The sequence below is a fragment of the Trachinotus anak genome, unplaced genomic scaffold (genome assembly GCF_046630095.1).
Source record: "Trachinotus anak isolate AG129_WGS33_773 ecotype Australia unplaced genomic scaffold, CSIRO_AGI_Tana_v1 ptg000025l, whole genome shotgun sequence".
Taxonomy (NCBI): Eukaryota; Metazoa; Chordata; class Actinopteri; order Carangiformes; family Carangidae; genus Trachinotus; species Trachinotus anak.
This window is the reverse complement of record NW_027273876.1, coordinates 4,786,892-4,803,566: the sequence shown is the minus strand read 5'-3', so window position 1 is coordinate 4,803,566 and position 16,675 is coordinate 4,786,892. Positions and strand designations below refer to the sequence as shown.

Genomic DNA, 16,675 nt, shown 5'->3' with positions numbered 1-16,675 from the left:
AGGTAACAAACGTTGCTATAGATTTAAATCCCTGATGCGCCTCCATAAACAGAAACCTGTACTCACCCATCAGTGCTCTGCTGTTCGCTATCGACAGTTAGCATCAAGCTAACGTTAGCCTCCAGCTAACATCCTGCTAACGTTAGCCTCCAGCTAACATCCTGCTAACATTAGCATCAAGCTAACGTTAGCCTCCAGCTAACATCCTGCTAACATTAGCATCCTGCTAACGTTAGCCTCCAGCTAACATCCTGCTAACATTAGCATCAAGCTAACGTTAGCCTCCGGCTGCTCGTCAACGGTGCTAACGTTCGATGAACTTGAACCGTAAGTAAAGACTCATCTAATGTCGTCAGTGCAGCCGTAAAGTTCCTCCTGTTCTCTTCTGTCCTTCTTCTACTAAGCGTCGCTTGTTTGTTTGGACTTGTTGAACATCATGTTGCTAAATTAATGGACCATTTAAAGAACCCGCTTCTTCTTCATCCTCTCACGCAATTTATCAGAAATGAAAAGGCGCAAGCTCATTGGTCAGATTAGGATTTCCCAGCAGGCCTTACTTTGTAACTTTTTGAGAAGGAATTCACCAAATTAAATAAGTGGTAGGTAGAAATAACATTTATTTAAAAAAAAAAAACATGCATTTTTCAATAAGATTTCCATAAGGACAATAAAAATATAAAAGACTATGACTGAAAACCGGGCCCCTCACAGCTACTTGGCCCCAGTGCACTGGTCTGTTTTCACGTTACAGTCACATTAGTTGGATATAGTTAGTTATGATTATGTGTAAACAAGTGTGAAATTGCTTAATTCACTGAGAGCAGATATATGTGTGGTGTCTGAGATGTCAAACCAGCTAGAAAAAATCTGCCTTGTGTACTTAATTATAACATCACAGATTAGATATAACGACTCCTGAATGAGTTAGAATATCTCAAAAAAAAAAAAAAAAAAAGTCTTAGCACCTGGCATTGCTCACAATAGCTATAATGAACTGTTGTCTTAATTAGCAGACAACCACATAAAGAACAATTACAAAGTCTGGTCTGTCACAGTGAGTGTAAACAGCTGGCCTGTAAATTGTTTGCACAGTAACATCTCACCCAAATGAATGCTACACGCCTGTTTGAGAAACTAAATGCCCGAGTGTCTTTGGAGAGGCGAAGTGAGCCGTCCCGTCTCCCGCTCCTCAGATACGATTACTTTAAACAGAGTGAACTCGTGTGACATGACCCGAGTCAACCAGTTCATAAAATCTACTTTTCTATAACCAGTTCTTCTTCTTCTGCACACTGTGGCCTGTCTAAGAAAACAGTCTCTCACATGGAAATACACACACACACACACACACATATATACATACACATACACATATAGCAGAGGTATACTTTGACGTCTCCTCAGTCATCATCTTATCAGCATTTGCTTTCATTGAGTAAACATCAGCGCTCAAACTTGGTAATATAATTAATTTGTGTAAAAAAAGAAATGAATGCGTTAAGCTCTCCAGATCGCTCACGAGCGTTAACACATCCAGGCTGACAGTCCTGGTGTCCACCTGTCCTGAGGGAGCACGTCAAATGTGTTTAATAGAAAATCGATGTCAAACCCGGAGGCGAGAAGTGGTTTTTCAAACATTTGGGTTGACAGTCGGCCTGTGAGACGGAGAAGTCTCGAGAAGAGCAGCTGTTTCCATTTCACCTGCAAAACAATCGCACGAATTTCCCCTGCTATTTCTTGGCTGATGCCTAAAAGAATACAGATGAGTTAGGGATAGAGTGAGTCCGTCTCAGTGCTGACAGACGATGTTTGTGGTCCTGGTGAAGGTTGCTGTGTCCCTGTACCCACTGGGTCGGAATCATTGTTCCAAATTTCTAATAGTTGCTGCTTCCGCACAGATTTCCTTGGGGGTACAAACTGAAATGGATTTTGCTCAACTCAGGATACATCATGTGGTTTTTTTTTCCCCCACTTTCTTCTTCTTCTTTTCTCTTTCTGCCCTGACGGTGCTCATTTGAACCGCTTGCACCAAAGTCATATATATGTTCTGGTCTGCAAACACTTCATCATGCACTTGTCCACACTTCCAAGAAGGTGGTAAATGAGCCATTTTTATAGCTTCTCTTGCACTGAATTCTTTAAGGTGGGAACAGTCCAACATATCCCATCAGCCACTTGCCTTCCACAACAACCCACATGTCTGATCCAAAAATGGCTCACACAAGTGTTTAATAATGTGCCATCTCTATGGTTAAAGGTGTTCCATCGATATTTTCATATTAACAATGGATGAAATGAATAGGAGTGAGTCAGCTAGTGTCTTTCAGCTCATTGTGTTTGCTTTTATCAAATGAATGTATTTTAGGTACATGAATACATCATGGCTTAAAGAAATAAAGGTGTGTGCAAGATAGTTTATCTGAAGTAACATAGGTTTTAAACATTATTTACATTATTGCAACCTTGCCACCTGAGAAGACAAGAAAAGTGCTACATAAGTGTACAGAGAGTGTTTAGTCCTTGTAGTTAGAAAGGACCACATGGACCTGAAATCCTAAATTCTTGTGTGTTCCGGTTCCAATACAAAAAAGTGATATGAATTTACAATCATTGCTTTGCTAACTGATGCTGAAAAGACAAAAAAAGAGCGTGAGAGAAAGAAAGAAATGAAAGAGAAGAAAAAGAAATCAGGGAAAATGTTACATTCAAATGAGGCGGTGGATGGATGGTTCTCACAGTCTACTTGTTGTGTTTACTGAGTCATTCAGCGTGCAGACTCTTGCTGACTGTCAAATCCAAATCGTCACGATGTATGGGGGTGTCTGGTCCTTGAAGTAATCTCAAGGTCTTAAAAATAAGGCAACGTTCGGAGTAGCAGTGTACAGAGTGAGGACGAGGACAGGAAGAGAGATAAAGTGAAAGCGTAAGGAGTTTTTGAGTGAGTAGAAAAGGCAAACTCTGACGTTACAACTGTCCCATCTCCAACGGAGAAAAAAGGGGTCAACAACTTTGAAAACCTCAAGTCTCCATTTATAACATCCTCACTAATATCTTTCTCCCTTCTCTTTTCATTTGGCAGTGCTCCTCCAGGATAGCAGAGGGCTGAACCTCATTTCAGCAGAGCGGGAGAAGACTCGGAGAGGGGTAAAGATCTGGCTGATAATAAGCCTGCTCTTGGCTACTGGGTCAGGAGGGTGGACTGGTTAATTAGAGGGCCATGGTTTTGGCTTCTGTAGCCTGCAGCGTGTTAGCATGTGAGTGAGCGTGTGCATACGGGCCTCGTTGGCAGACTGGAAGATGTCTGTTCACACTCTGTGATGATATGGCATGTGAGGGAGTGTGCGTGGCCCGGGTCCTTGGCGGTGCCGTCGGCGGCTCATCGTGGGGTTTTGTTAATTTGCTGAAGTAATCGGTGCCAAAACGCCCCAGGAGCTGTCACCTTGGAAGGACAAGAGGAGAGACGATAGTGTGTGCTTTATAGTGTTGTTCACAGGACGTCAGCAGCGTGGCACCGGCTAATCACAGCTGCGGCTTTCATCTGATGCCCTACAGTTTCTTTTTCACACAGAAATCAAGATCCTCCAAAGAGCTGATTTATTTTCCAGACGAGGTGGAGCTGAGCGCAGAGGACTTGTTGTTCCTGCGTGTTCCTGGGTGCGGCTGCATTCTCAGACTGATGATATATAGGCTGTGAAAACACAACCCAGACCTGGATGTGCCACACCGAAATTGCTCCCCGAAAAACTCATTGAGAAACTGGTGCGCCTCAGGATTGGAGCCTCTGGTCTAATAGAGATCGGTGACAGTTTGGAAGGGATGAAAAATCAGGCTGATCAATAAGAAGCTGAGGAAAACGCCACATGAGGTGCAGGACGTAGAACCACATCATCATTCACCGACCCTGTCTCCTAGAAATTACATTTGTATACTGCTAATTTGTTTCCCCAGAGGGAACACAAGGTGAGAAACACAATCACTGCCTGGATTGTGTTCACAAGCAATTTTTTTTTTTTGAGATAATGAAAGTGCTGCATTTTTGTACCAAACAGAAGATGAAGGGAGGACGTTGGGGTGGATGGAGGGTGTGCAGAGGCCAAGTCGCTGGACACTGGAAACTGTGACCTGAGTCTTGAGTGTGGTTAGGTTTAGACAACAAAAGCATTTTGGCTAAAAGATTTAGATGAGAATCTAAGTACCCATCTCATGCCTGTTAGCTTAGCATAAAGAGTGGAAACAACAAAACACTTACACAGTTAGCACCCAGCTGATGAACACAGTGGAGCATTTAGCAGCTAAAGAGCCAGATATTTCAATCAGGAGTTGGTGGAGACCAAAAACAGAGCCAAAAAGGCAAGTTAATTAGTTAATTTTGGATGTGCATTCACCAGCTGGCTAGAAATATGACTAAATCTAATATTGGTCCAGGTTCCACTTTTAAACAGTGATTTGCAATGATTGGGGAATCACAGAAAATTAATGTCCACCCTGTTGATTACAAGCATCAGATCAAAAAACACTTGTACATGTTGCTCTGGAGTTTATGGACAAACAGTTATGAATGTTTTGTTGTTTAGTTTAAAGTATTTGTTGCTTGTGCGTCAATATCAGACTTTTTCTTTATTAACCAAAACCATCTTTCCCAAACTTTAACCTTGTGCTATGAGTTGTGCATAAAAACAACAACAAAAACCTTTTATAATTCTGTAGCTGTCCTGAGTGGATATTGTAGGAAAACAAATTAAACACATTATTACTGAATGTTTCACTGATACATTCAGAATCAATATTTTGCTACTTGCTAGATTCTTTAACGTTTCTTCATTATGCTGATAAAAATGTAATTTACGCAGCATTACTTTCCTCAAAAGCATATTTTCTGTTGCAAATTAGTGCTATATAAATGTAATTTCTAGGAGACAAGGTTGCAGTCATCAGTCACCTACATGATTGACTTAATTTTCAGAAAACTGAAATAGCAGCCTGGTTTGCTAAAAAATTTAAATGATATAAAAACACTGACGTAGAAACATGATGTCTGCAAAAAAACAGTCCTTGGTTTGTTAATTAAGATACAATCTGTCTCATTAAGTCACTTAGCTTCTGCTTAAAATTCCCTGACAACTAGAACTAACAACTTAACACCCAGAAGTGATGATTTACAGCAAAATATTCATTTAACATTATTGTCTCATCTGTTTTTAAAAGTGGAATGGAAATTTTCATTTTTAAGAGCGTGGAGAAAAACTCTTCCAATAGAGGATATGCTCTGGACTCAATCTGTATTGTTCTGCTTATTTGATTTCCTTCTTCCTCCAAACAGATTTGAATCGGAGGCTCGGTCGGGATCCGGGCCTCCTGAATGGCCGAGCTCACTCCCGTCCCAGAGATGGGAGTGATTGTGGGAAGTGAGCCTGAAGATTGCTGAAGTAATTAACGTTCCTGCTGGCTGGCAGATCCAATCGTCTCGTCTCAGATACGAGAGGAGCTGCTGCACACACACACACGCACACACACACACACACACACACACACAGAGAAAGAGAGAAACACACACAACTGATTCTCAAAATTCAAAGTTGAACTGCGTACTGTAGCGCAATAAGATGTGTCCTCATATGCACAGACAGCTGTCACACCCCAAATGCTGTACTGCTTTGATGATTTAGTTAATGTGATAGTGGAAGTCAAAACAACCAGAGCAACTGTCATTTACGTCACGTTCCTGCATGTATGTCAGTGAAATAATAATGATGTTGTTCCCCCGGTGCTCGTGTAGCTCTTTAATAAGGCTATCATTGCAACATTACGCTTTTCCAGTGCGGAAATGAAAGATGTGTGGGATCTTTTTAGACACTCATGAGGATTTTTTTCCCCCCAATCTTTTCCTCGTTTCTCGTCCTGCAATTCAGATTATAATCCTTTCTCTGTCAGACGCAGAAATAAATCGGCCCGTCCCTCTCTCTGCTCTCCTGCTCACTTCCCACCTGTTCTCATATCAGCTGTCCTAATGTGGCTCCCTTTTGCTGTCCTCCTCCCATTTTTACTTTCCTATCTCTCCTCTTTCCCTCCACCTCCCTTCCCCTATTCTCTCTATCTCCTCTCAAAGCCACCTCCTCTCCTCCTCTACTTCTCTCTTGTAACTTATTCTATCCCTCCTGCTCTCTCCCATTTCATTTGCTATCTTGTTTTGCTCCATCCTCCTCCTCCTCTTCACAAACACCCTCGACCTTTGTCCCAAATATTTCCCTGCTTTTCTTGATTTCGTCCCACATTTTTTTGTCTTCTTATCTCCTCCACTCCCTCTCCTTCTCCTCCCTCTCACCTATCAGGTAGGGCAGGCCATGCAGCCTTTTGTCTCAAGGTGACTCAGAGCATCTGGAGCTGTTGCCGCGATACGTGAAGCAATTTATTCGCAGGCGGGAGGTGTGAGGAGACCCGACTCGGGCCCTCTGGTGACTCCAGACGTTGTGGCCAACAACCCTGTCAAGGTCTCTGCTCGTTGTTTGTACACATATCAGCAGCATCTGTGGGCTTTTAAAATCAACTGGGACACCGGTTTGAGTTCGCAGCTCTTGACATTAATCTTATTCGGAAAGAGTTCAAAAACAAGCAGATGGATAAAAGAGTTGAACGTCCCTTGTGGAAAATTATGAAGTGACGTGTGTGTCTGTGTGTGTGCATGAGTGAATAAATGAATAATGTTCCAGCTTCGAGGGTGGTCCTTATAGACTCCTGTGTCCTCCTGACATGAATATTAAATCCCCATGCTGGTGAAGGCACCTAATTGTTCTTCATCTCTGCATTTGTTTCCCTCCACCTTCAGATTTGTCTCAGTTTGAGACGCCATATTTCAAGTAAGTGTGAGTTTGCAAGCGTTGATGTATGTGAGAGAAAGATTATTTGAATGCGTTGAATGTTTATATGTGTATATTAGTGCGAGTTCTGCTGGTAATGTGTCAGTCTGTGTGTGTGATGTCTGCAGCCTGTCCCAGGTGCTCCATTGATGTTTTTGTATGCACGACTCACATCTTTCATCATTTGGCAAGACAGGTCCTTCATCAATCCTGATGCAACCACTACACACATGTAGCCAAGACACACACACACACACACACACACACACACACACACACACACACTCTGATCTGTCCGGCTTTCAGGCATTGGTGGCTGGAGTGACTGCAGTGAATTCTCATCACTGTGTTTGTTATTACAGCACTTAAGAAGAAATGTGAAATTATATACGCTATGAAATTCAAATTACCAGCTGCCAGACTGTGTGCTGGTAATTTGCAGATGATATTACAAGGTTTTCACAATATATTATGAAAAGCTACTGTTGCATGTGGGCTTTTACATATAAGTGTAAACTAGAATTACTGCATCATGGTTTTATGCCTCTGCCACTTGGACTAGTTTCAGATTACATCCCTGTTTATCCAGAGTCATCTAAAATATCAACCATGTGTGTGAAATTTTGTCATAATTGCTATTTTCAGTCTTGAGTTATTAAAGTGTTTTGTGAGGTCACACTGACCTTGACCTTTGACCTCTGACCACCAAAATCTAATCACTTCATCCTTGAGTACCAGTGGACATTTGTGCCAAATGTGAAGGGATTCCTTTGAAGAGTTCCCTGGATTTAGCGTTCATAAGGCCAAAATTCATATTCATAAGATCAAAATCATGTTTCGTGAAGTCGCCTTGACCTTGAAATGTAATCAGTTCGTCCTTAAGTCAATGTGAATGTTTGTACCACATTTGAAGAAAATCCCTCAAGACTTTATGGAGATATCACGTTCACAAGGCCAAAACTGCATTTTGTGACATCACCACAACCTTGACATTTCACCTTTGACCAAATTTTTTGACAAAATCTAATTAGTTCATCCTTGAGTCCACATGGACATTTGTGCCAAGTTTGAAGAAGTTCCTTCAAGGTGTTATTGAGATATCACGTCCACGAGAATGGGACGGATGAAACCCGAAAACAATGTGCCTCTGGTTCTGGCCTAAAAAAGCCTAAAAAATAAACACAAATAAACACAAAGTACAGCTCAGGCCGATGGGAAAGACATTAGTTCCTCCTCTGTTTGAACATAAAGTAAAGTAGACAAATTAAATATCAAATATAAGGAAAATAAAACCATGATTAAACACCAAGAAATATGCATGCATTAAAAACTGGTAAAAAAAAACAAACAAAAAAACAAAACGTCTAAGTTGTACAGATGTAAAACAGCTAAATGTGACACTTGGACACAGAGCTCCAGCTGGCCTCGAGGTGTAGAAGTTGTTTACAGTCTGATGGCTGTTGAAATGAATGACTTCCTAACCTCCCCTGCGGCGGCATGGAGAAGCTCTTCTGGATGATTAGTGTGTAATGGAGGGGTGAAATGCACAGTCCGTGAGTGCCAGTATAATCATGAAAAAACTACTCTCAACGTGCAAAACGCTCAGCTTCCTGTAAAGAGTTTTCATTTGCAGCTGTACACATTTAGTCCAACAGTGGATGTGGATCTTGACAGTGGATGCAGCAGTAAGTTTTTTTTTCACTTGTCTTGCAGGATTTCTCCTGCAAGTAAAAAAAAATCAATTCTTAAAGTCTGGAAAGTGCAAAAACAAGCTTTGTTGCTCAATATTTAATTAGTTATCTAATTGAAATGTTCAAAAGAGCCAACGCCTTCTCAAAAATTCAACAAGCGATTAAAATAGCGTTTTTTCAAACAGATGGTATTTCATTTTGTGATGAAACCCTTAAGCTATAATTATTAATAGACTCTGAGAGTATACACTGAAATTTGACAATTGAGTGTAGGAGTGTAGTTATTTTGGAAAAAAATGTATCCTAAAAACTCAAAGCTGAGTTAAAAGGAGATGTTTACAGGTTTTGCTATTACTACATAGCCAGTTAGTATTAACAGCTGTTTACTTTCCAGTCTTGCCACAACCTTCAGCCATCTTTTTGTTTACAAGAGGCTACAGTTCATCCTCTAATTAGCTCTACTTCTTCAGGGGAGCCTGGAAGCTACAGCGACTCGGTATCGGAAAGTGATGAGATGGGCCAAACCAGGCAGGGGCTAGCTGGTTAGCATGCTAACTAGAAAAAGAAGCACAACTAGAGTTACCATATGTGCTGCTTTCTACTGCTGGAGAAAAGTAAAGGAATGAAGTTTGATGCTGAACTCTCAACGTATCTTCTAGACTGGTAAGCAAACAGCTATAAATGCTAACGTTAGCTATGTAGCAATAGACAAACTTTCAAATAGCTCCTTTAATGTCATTTTCATTTACTCTCCTAACCTTGAGTTTGTCATATTTCGTTGTGCATCTCTATAAATAGCATTCAGAAGTTTTTCAGTTTTACTCTGTTCAGTCGATTTGTTCTGTGGCTCTCAAAACCTGAAAACGTCAATAATGATGACCCATTTAACTTGATAAAAAATGGCTTTGTAATGTAGATGGAGACAGCTTCTTGTTACTACTGTATACTTTGCTTCCTTCCATCCATACAATCAGATATTTGTACAGAAATAGATCAAATCCACCTGTACCTCTGTAAATCCAGGCTTTATGTTGGGCCAACAAGCACGTCTTAATTACATAATCATCATGTTGTGCTGAGCCCTTTTCTGCTCTTCAGGGATGAAAAGAAGTCCAATTACCTTGAGCTCTAAAAATAAGGGATCAGTAGCAGAGCAGTGGATTCAGTCAATATTATGGTTCAATTTAAGGCAATGCCCCAGTAACAAAGCAGAGAGTAATGGAAAAATCAAAGCACTCGATGTTCGGACCCTGCAACATTACTCATCTGGCCTCCTGAATGGAGTCTTATCTCGTCATGACAACAGCATAGAGAAAGAGAGAGTAATTGCCATGGCAACAGGTCACCTTGGGCAGGAGCAGCCTATCTTTACCCGAACTTGCTTCAGGTGAGCGCTGAATGAAAATTTTAAGAGGCAACGCTGTCGGAAGTTCAAAAGTTTGACGGCGGATTTGAAGCAAAAGAGGAACATCGTTGTCACTCGGCGCAGCCTCTTTTTCTGCGGCGTATTTGTGTCAGTCACCAGCTGACATGTGACCCAAACACCAGAAGGATATTCCTCCAGGATGCTGCGGCAGATGACTGACCTCCATATGACAAGATCAGAGAAGGAAGCTTTGATCAACGACCAGATCGTCTTCCTCTTCTTCTGTTCTGCCTCTTTCATTCCTTTCTACCCCCCTCTCTTTCTCTCTCTGCATCTCCATCTTTAAGTTCCACATTTTGGGAAAGATGCGTATTTGCTTCCTCATCAATAGTTACATAGACAGTTAACAATTGATATATATAAATAACATATAACATCCCAATCAATAAGCTTTAATGGTGCTTGTTAACATTTGGACAGAGCCAGGCTAACTTCTTCTCTCTGTTTCCTGTCTTTATGCTAAGCTAAGCTAACTGGCTGTAGCTGCATATCTACTATACGGATATGAGAGTGGTATCAATCTAATCATTTAACTCTGACAGTGAATAAGCACAAGTATTTCTCCAATACCTGTTCCATGTAGAAAGTATGCAAACACAGAACATCTCTCCAAAGAAGACACACACATGCATGTTCATCCAAAAAGGCTCTTTAATTGGTCTAAGTGATTAATTACAGGGTGAGGGAGCCGGGTAATATAGATACTAGAATAGCTTTCAATTACCTCATTTAAATTTGATCATTAAACAGTTAGAGGGGATGGGAAATAAAATAGGGGTGATGAGGGAATATAAAAGAGTGGAAAAGAGAGAGTGATGAAAATCTTAATATAGGCCAACTGATAGAGTTAATACAGTAATAACAAATATTCCAGTAAATCAGCAACAGCTTTACAAAAAAGAAAAAAAAAAAAAAACTCACAATGTGCCAGAAGTGTAATTAGAAAATTTTAAGAGTGACTATAAATTTCTATCATATGTAGAATACATGAATATGACACTAACCAGCCTCAAATAACACACTTTCTCTATATCGATATAGTAATTAGAATACAGAATTTATTTATTGTGAGGCCCTGTGTGATGTTGTGCTGTACTGTAGCCTCAAGCTGAGACCCAGTGAGGTCAACAAGAGTCCAAGGTTTAAGACACCTAGTGCTGGTCAATGCTGTCCCAATACTTTCATCATTTTGCAGATTGTGTTCATATGGACTGCTTTCACAAAGTCTCTGCCTCCTTTAACCCGTCGCTAAATGAAGACGTGAAGGGTTCAGCTCCAAAACATTAAAAATACTTCATGAAGTTACCTGAAATTCATTAACTGATGTCTCAAAACGATTATTTCATTCTAAAAAACTGCTGCTCTTCTGTGTCTGGAGTCAAAATGTTTTAATATTAAATGATTTATTTTGGAATTAAACTCCTCGTGAGTCTTGCTACAGTGGCTGCTTGTTTTTGGTGGCTGTATTCAAAGAGACAATCCCTTATTCCTCCACTATTTCTCCCCTGCTGTAAACAGTTCATCTACTCGACGACACCCAAGACTGAATCCCGACCATCCACAATAAAATATGCACAACACACACACAGCATGAAAACTCTGGTTATAGTTTAACCATGTGCCAACACCGTGGGACTGTTGTAAATCTTAGTGCACATTAAAGCACAGAAAAATACACAAGCATTGTCGTAGGAAAGCAGCGAGTAAAACCTGCCGACTCCAGCTTTCCACAGCTTTCTTGAGGATAAATTGATAACAGTGCAGTTTTCTTATCTTACTGTAACGTACATCAAATCGATCCTAAACTTCTGCAGACCCAAACTTCTATTTTTTACCACACAAAGTCACATAGAAAATAAACACTTAGTTCAAGTCATAATTTTTCCCCGTTTCATTAATCTAACCACTACACCCTCCACAGTGGTCTTTCTCTTGGGAACTCCCCAGTGTCCATCTTATGAGGTCCTTTTAGTTCCCCATCAGACCTCAGACTCCAGACTTGACACCCGTCGCCAGGGACGTAGAACGCAGGGGCTCCCTGCAGGCTGGCCCCCTGCTCCCTGACATATCTGGGCCTCTGATCCAGTCTGGGATCCCTGATAGACCCCGTAGGCCCCATACACACTGTCCTGGTACAGGAGTGCCCGCTGGCCCCCACATCGCCCACCACCACAGGCCAGCAGCTGGCACACTGGGTTGGGACTCGGGTGGCTGCTGGAGGTGTGGCTGTGGTGCTGCAGGTCCAGGGGGCCATGGTAGAGGGGTAGTCCTGGATATGAGTTTAGGTAGTGAGCGTACTGTCTGCTGAGCAAGCTGGTGGCTCTCCGTACCATCCCCCGCCCTAACCCGGTCCCATGTCGCACTGCTTCTCCATATGTGGGGAGGTGGGTGGAGTGGGAGTAGCGCAGCCTCGGGCCCTTACGCCCATTGGGCCTCCTCTGGTCCTCCCTTATGTGGAGGTAGGCCTGGTTCCGTGGGAGGCACAGGTTGTTTCGAAGGTGGGCGGGGTTGTAGGCCTTGGCCGGTGTGGTCGGTGTAATTATGCATGGGAACAGGTCTGGCAAGGTGGAAGGTGATTGGCTGGACAGGGATGACTGGGATTCGTCGAGCTGGCGGGTCTGCTCGATGCCCCAAGTCGCTTTAAGGAAAGAGGGGCGGCGGTGCCTGCGTCTCCCTCTGAGCACGAGGTCTTCTGGTGGCCAGGAGCTGTAGTTCTCTACCCGAGGACCCATGCCCTCCCCTGAGTAGATGCTGTCAACACTTGGGGTGGAGATGTGGTTTTCCTGGAGGTGGTTGGCTTTCAGCTCGCTCAGACAGATGGGACTTTTATCGCTCTTTTCCTGGTCCCTGTGTTTCCTCCTCTCCACATCCCCGTCCTCACACTGGAAACTCTTGGACCTCCTTTTCCGTCGGGAGAAGCCCGGCTGGACGTGCTGGTTCTGAGGCGAGGAGACCGGGTGAGAGGTGTAGATGTCAGGCAGCTGGAGATCAGCATAGGGGATGAAGGGCGAGTGAGGATGGGTGTCTACGTAGAGCCTCCCTGTGGTCTGGTAGTGGTGTGGGTGCTGATGAGGGAGCGGCTCGCCCACGGCCAGGTGGGGGCTGCTGAGGCTGGACACAGGAAGGGGACGGTCATACAGGCATGAAGAAGAGCGAGTCGGGAGCGTGTAGCGGAGCGGTGTGGGCCTGGTCACACCCCTCTGCTGTTTCAGAGAGGTAACAGCAGGTAGAGGTGGCGTCAGGGAGCGCTGGGGAAGGGAGGAGTGATTCTCTGTTACATAAGCAAATCCTCCCGGTGCAGCCTCCGTGGCGACTTGTGGAACACGAACAGGCAAGCTGCCGCCATGACGGCTTAAGTGCTCTATGGTTTTGGTGGCGTTGTCCAGGGAGCTCTCTACATTGGCAGTGGAGACCAGGTCTTTGGCAGTGCGAAGCATCTTCAGCATGTTTGCTTGAGCGTAATTGGAGGTCAGGTCAGGTTTGGCCAAACCAGATGAATGTCCAGGATCCTCCACTCCATTGAAACAGCTGTAAATACCCTGAGAGACAAAAGAGATGCACAAAGGATGGAAAAGATAAGGAAAGAATGAAAAGAGAGTAAGAGGTCGTAAAGAGATGGAGAGAGAGAGAGAGAGACGTATGAATCAGCTAATAATTTGTAATTAAATCAATAGTTAAACTGTTTAACCTTGAATCAACCTAGTCGTCCTAAGGGGATGAGATTTTCAACCAATTTGTGCATCTGAAAGTGATGATCCACCTCCTAACTAATACAAACCCCACCAGCACTAAAATAAAAAATAAAAAAAATGATTTCATTAATATCTCATTTTGTCACTGAGGCAAGACTTAGTCACAAATTCATTATGCATTCTCCCGGGACTCAAAGAAAAACTGTTTAAGCTGAAAGGATTGCCCCAATAAATGCACACGGACACACATGTCTGAAGTCCCCTGCAGAACAAACCGTCTCTAACTGCATGGACAAACAGAGCCAAATCCCATGACTGCTTTCTGCTTACAGTTGGCTGAGACATCCTGAAAGAGCCAAATTTAATTTGGCCCTGGGGGCCGCCCCGTACGGATTAATGATCAGATTGCCGTTTAGCCGTTAATCTGATAAAGCCCAGATCCAGGCTCAATGGTGTAATTACACAGCTGAAGAGCACAGAGGCTGGTGTCCATAGACATTTCCCTGGCTGGAACTTCCGCCAGAGCTTTTTGCCTCAATAGTCACATCCCCAAACAACAGCATCGACAAAGTGGGCGCTGATTTAAGATAACTGCTAATGAACGTTAAGCAGTCAAAGTTAAATGCTGAGTAAACCAAAAGTAGTGATGCTTTTCTTTCTTTTTATCTCTCCTCTGTCCCCTCCCCTCTAATAAGAACGCAGTCCCATTTTAGCTAATTCTATAATAAAAGGACACCATGTAAATATATGCAAATACACATCCATTTGCACTAATCTATCATCAGATAAAAGCCTCTTCATGTAAAACAGCATATTAAATGGAAAACAAAGAAACCAACCAACCAACCACTTAACGTCAAACCAGTCAACCAATCTTTCAATCACTCACCCAAGTTGTCACTCAGCCAATCCAATTACCGCCAGCCAATAAGTCACTTCACTAAATAATCAATGTTATTTTAAACACCACTTCCATAAACTCAATAATCAACAAATCAACCAAGGATTCATAAATAACAAGCAACCCCCTCTCAAAGCAAAACACACTCATCGATCAATGGACTAATTTTCAAATCTCACCCTACTGATGGCCAACAGGAAGTCAAGCTTGTGAGACTTGTGCAGGGAGTGTCGTAGTTTCCAGTACAGCAGGTGTTCCCAGGCAAAGACCAGCAGACTGAGGCCCATGGCCACCAGCAGCATGTAGAAGACGCCCGCCATGTTGTCGATGTCCAGTTTGCTGCTCATCACTTCATTCTTCTCGTTCTGGCAGATGCCTGACAACCACACGGTCTCCAAGCGCTGGGTGTCTCCTGCAGAGGCAGAGGTTTAAAGGAAGAGAGAGGGGAAGAGGAGGGGGTGGTATGAGATGATTTGACAGAGCAAAGAGGAGATGGAGGTATGACAGCTTACAATATCCTGAAGATACCCATTCCTGCAAAACCAGCTCTGTTGTTTTGGACAGCGCAATCATAAAGTCTTGGAACAATGACACATTTTTGTTGTTTTTCCTCTGCACTCCACCACAACGGCTTTGAAATCAAACTGTGACTGTGTGGTAAAAGTGCTGACAATGAACTTAAGTTAAGTTCTGATATTTGATGCCAAAGCGACTGAAGTCTATGATCCACAGGCATCAGCAGACACAGCAGCTAATCCTCTGCCAGGCCTGTACTGCAGCCACCTTCACTTACTGCTCCTTTCAGGGGCTTTCTCCATTTACACTGTGTTAATGTCATATTGGGGTTGATTTCCAGTTTACAACTTGTTCCTTGTCAACATATTAACTTGGCACGAAATTATATGGGAGTGGCTGGAAAATCCAAGTAAAATAGACACTTCCATGATGTTTGGCATTTAGAATCCATGGATACTGATCATGCACAGAAGCTTCACTGTATATTTAAAGCACATGCTTCATGCACATCATGATTTATTCACCAGGGTTTTCATTTCACTTTGTCACATTGTGCTTTTCTCAGCACTCAGTGGCTGCAGCTTACTGTACATGCATACAACAATTTTGTCTTCGTTGCTCTTTGGTGAAGTAAATGCATTTCTCCATGCTGACAAAGCACCTTTTGAATGAGATGAATTAACAGTGCTTGAACGCATCTCCATTAGCTATCATTACCACATAAGCTTCTCCTCCAGGCCTCCGAAACAGGTGGCCACCTCTTGAGCTGCGCTCTCCCAGCGGCCTCAGAGGAGCGCGGCCCATTTTATCACTCAGTTACCGTATGTCGACCATAAACTCGCTATTTATTATATCATCATCGAAAGCTCTGAGTGAGTGTGAGTGTGTGTGTGTGCGGGGTGGTCTTAAGCTCTCAGAGGAGGGAGGATATTAACTCCACACTGGTGGCCGTCATGGCGAGCGTGCTTGTGGTTATGTGTAGGTAGGATATGTGTGTGTGTGTGTGTGTCATGGAGATAATCATATCCCTAACACTCCCTGCTGTTCTGCAGGATATTAACTCTTCCCTGTAAGCCCACTTCCCTGCTGATACAGCACACACTGAACTGGATTGATGCCAGTTCCACGGTGCACATAGAGTGTGCCAGTGAGACAGAAACTAATACAAATAGATAAAACAGAGCGAAGAGTCAGAGCACATGTGCAGGCGTGGGTTGTGTATGATATTGTGTAACGTTTGGATCGGCGCCCACCGTCTCCAAGGAACTGCAGCAGCGCCAGGTCAATAAGCCTTTTCCAGCGGGAGTCCTTCTGCAGAGCGATGCCGTATCCGGTGGTAGCGAACACTTTCCCGCTGCCAATGGTCACCAGCTTGCAGCCCTCATCCTTCCCAGCCATGTAGTTCAAAACAGCAGCATCGTAGATGAAGGCGTCAAGCTTCCTGCAAGCAAATCAGTCATCTTTGTCTAAGGGAAGGCTTGGCCCCTCCAAAGTTTGATACCTTCTTACAAACATATACTGTATGTACATTTTAATGTTTCTCTCTTACACAATCCTACAGTTTCAGTGGGTTTGTATGTTTTAACTCATTTTAC

At 43.0% G+C, this 16,675-nt stretch overlaps 1 protein-coding gene and 1 long non-coding RNA gene across 3 annotated transcripts in view; one reads left to right on the top strand and one right to left on the bottom strand.

Moving 5' to 3' along the window:
- The first annotated feature begins 227 nt into the window (after window positions 1-227).
- On the top strand, window positions 228-16,315 carry LOC139608652 (uncharacterized). The gene is made up of 3 exons (XR_011685068.1): window positions 228-327; window positions 3,080-9,208; window positions 14,937-16,315. It is a non-coding gene; the product is annotated as an uncharacterized lncRNA (long non-coding RNA).
- Window positions 9,248-16,675, bottom strand: part of LOC139608651 (glutamate receptor ionotropic, NMDA 2C-like) — a 54,568-nt gene continuing 47,140 nt past the window's right edge. For both annotated transcript variants that reach the window (XM_071462613.1, XM_071462612.1), the window contains 3 exons: window positions 16,334-16,521; window positions 14,744-14,976; window positions 9,248-13,510 (listed from right to left, as the gene is read on the bottom strand). In XM_071462613.1, coding sequence (XP_071318714.1) covers window positions 11,951-13,510; window positions 14,744-14,976; window positions 16,334-16,521 — 1,981 coding nt within the window. In that variant the 3' untranslated portion in view covers window positions 9,248-11,950. The remainder of the gene's footprint in view (window positions 13,511-14,743; window positions 14,977-16,333; window positions 16,522-16,675) is intronic.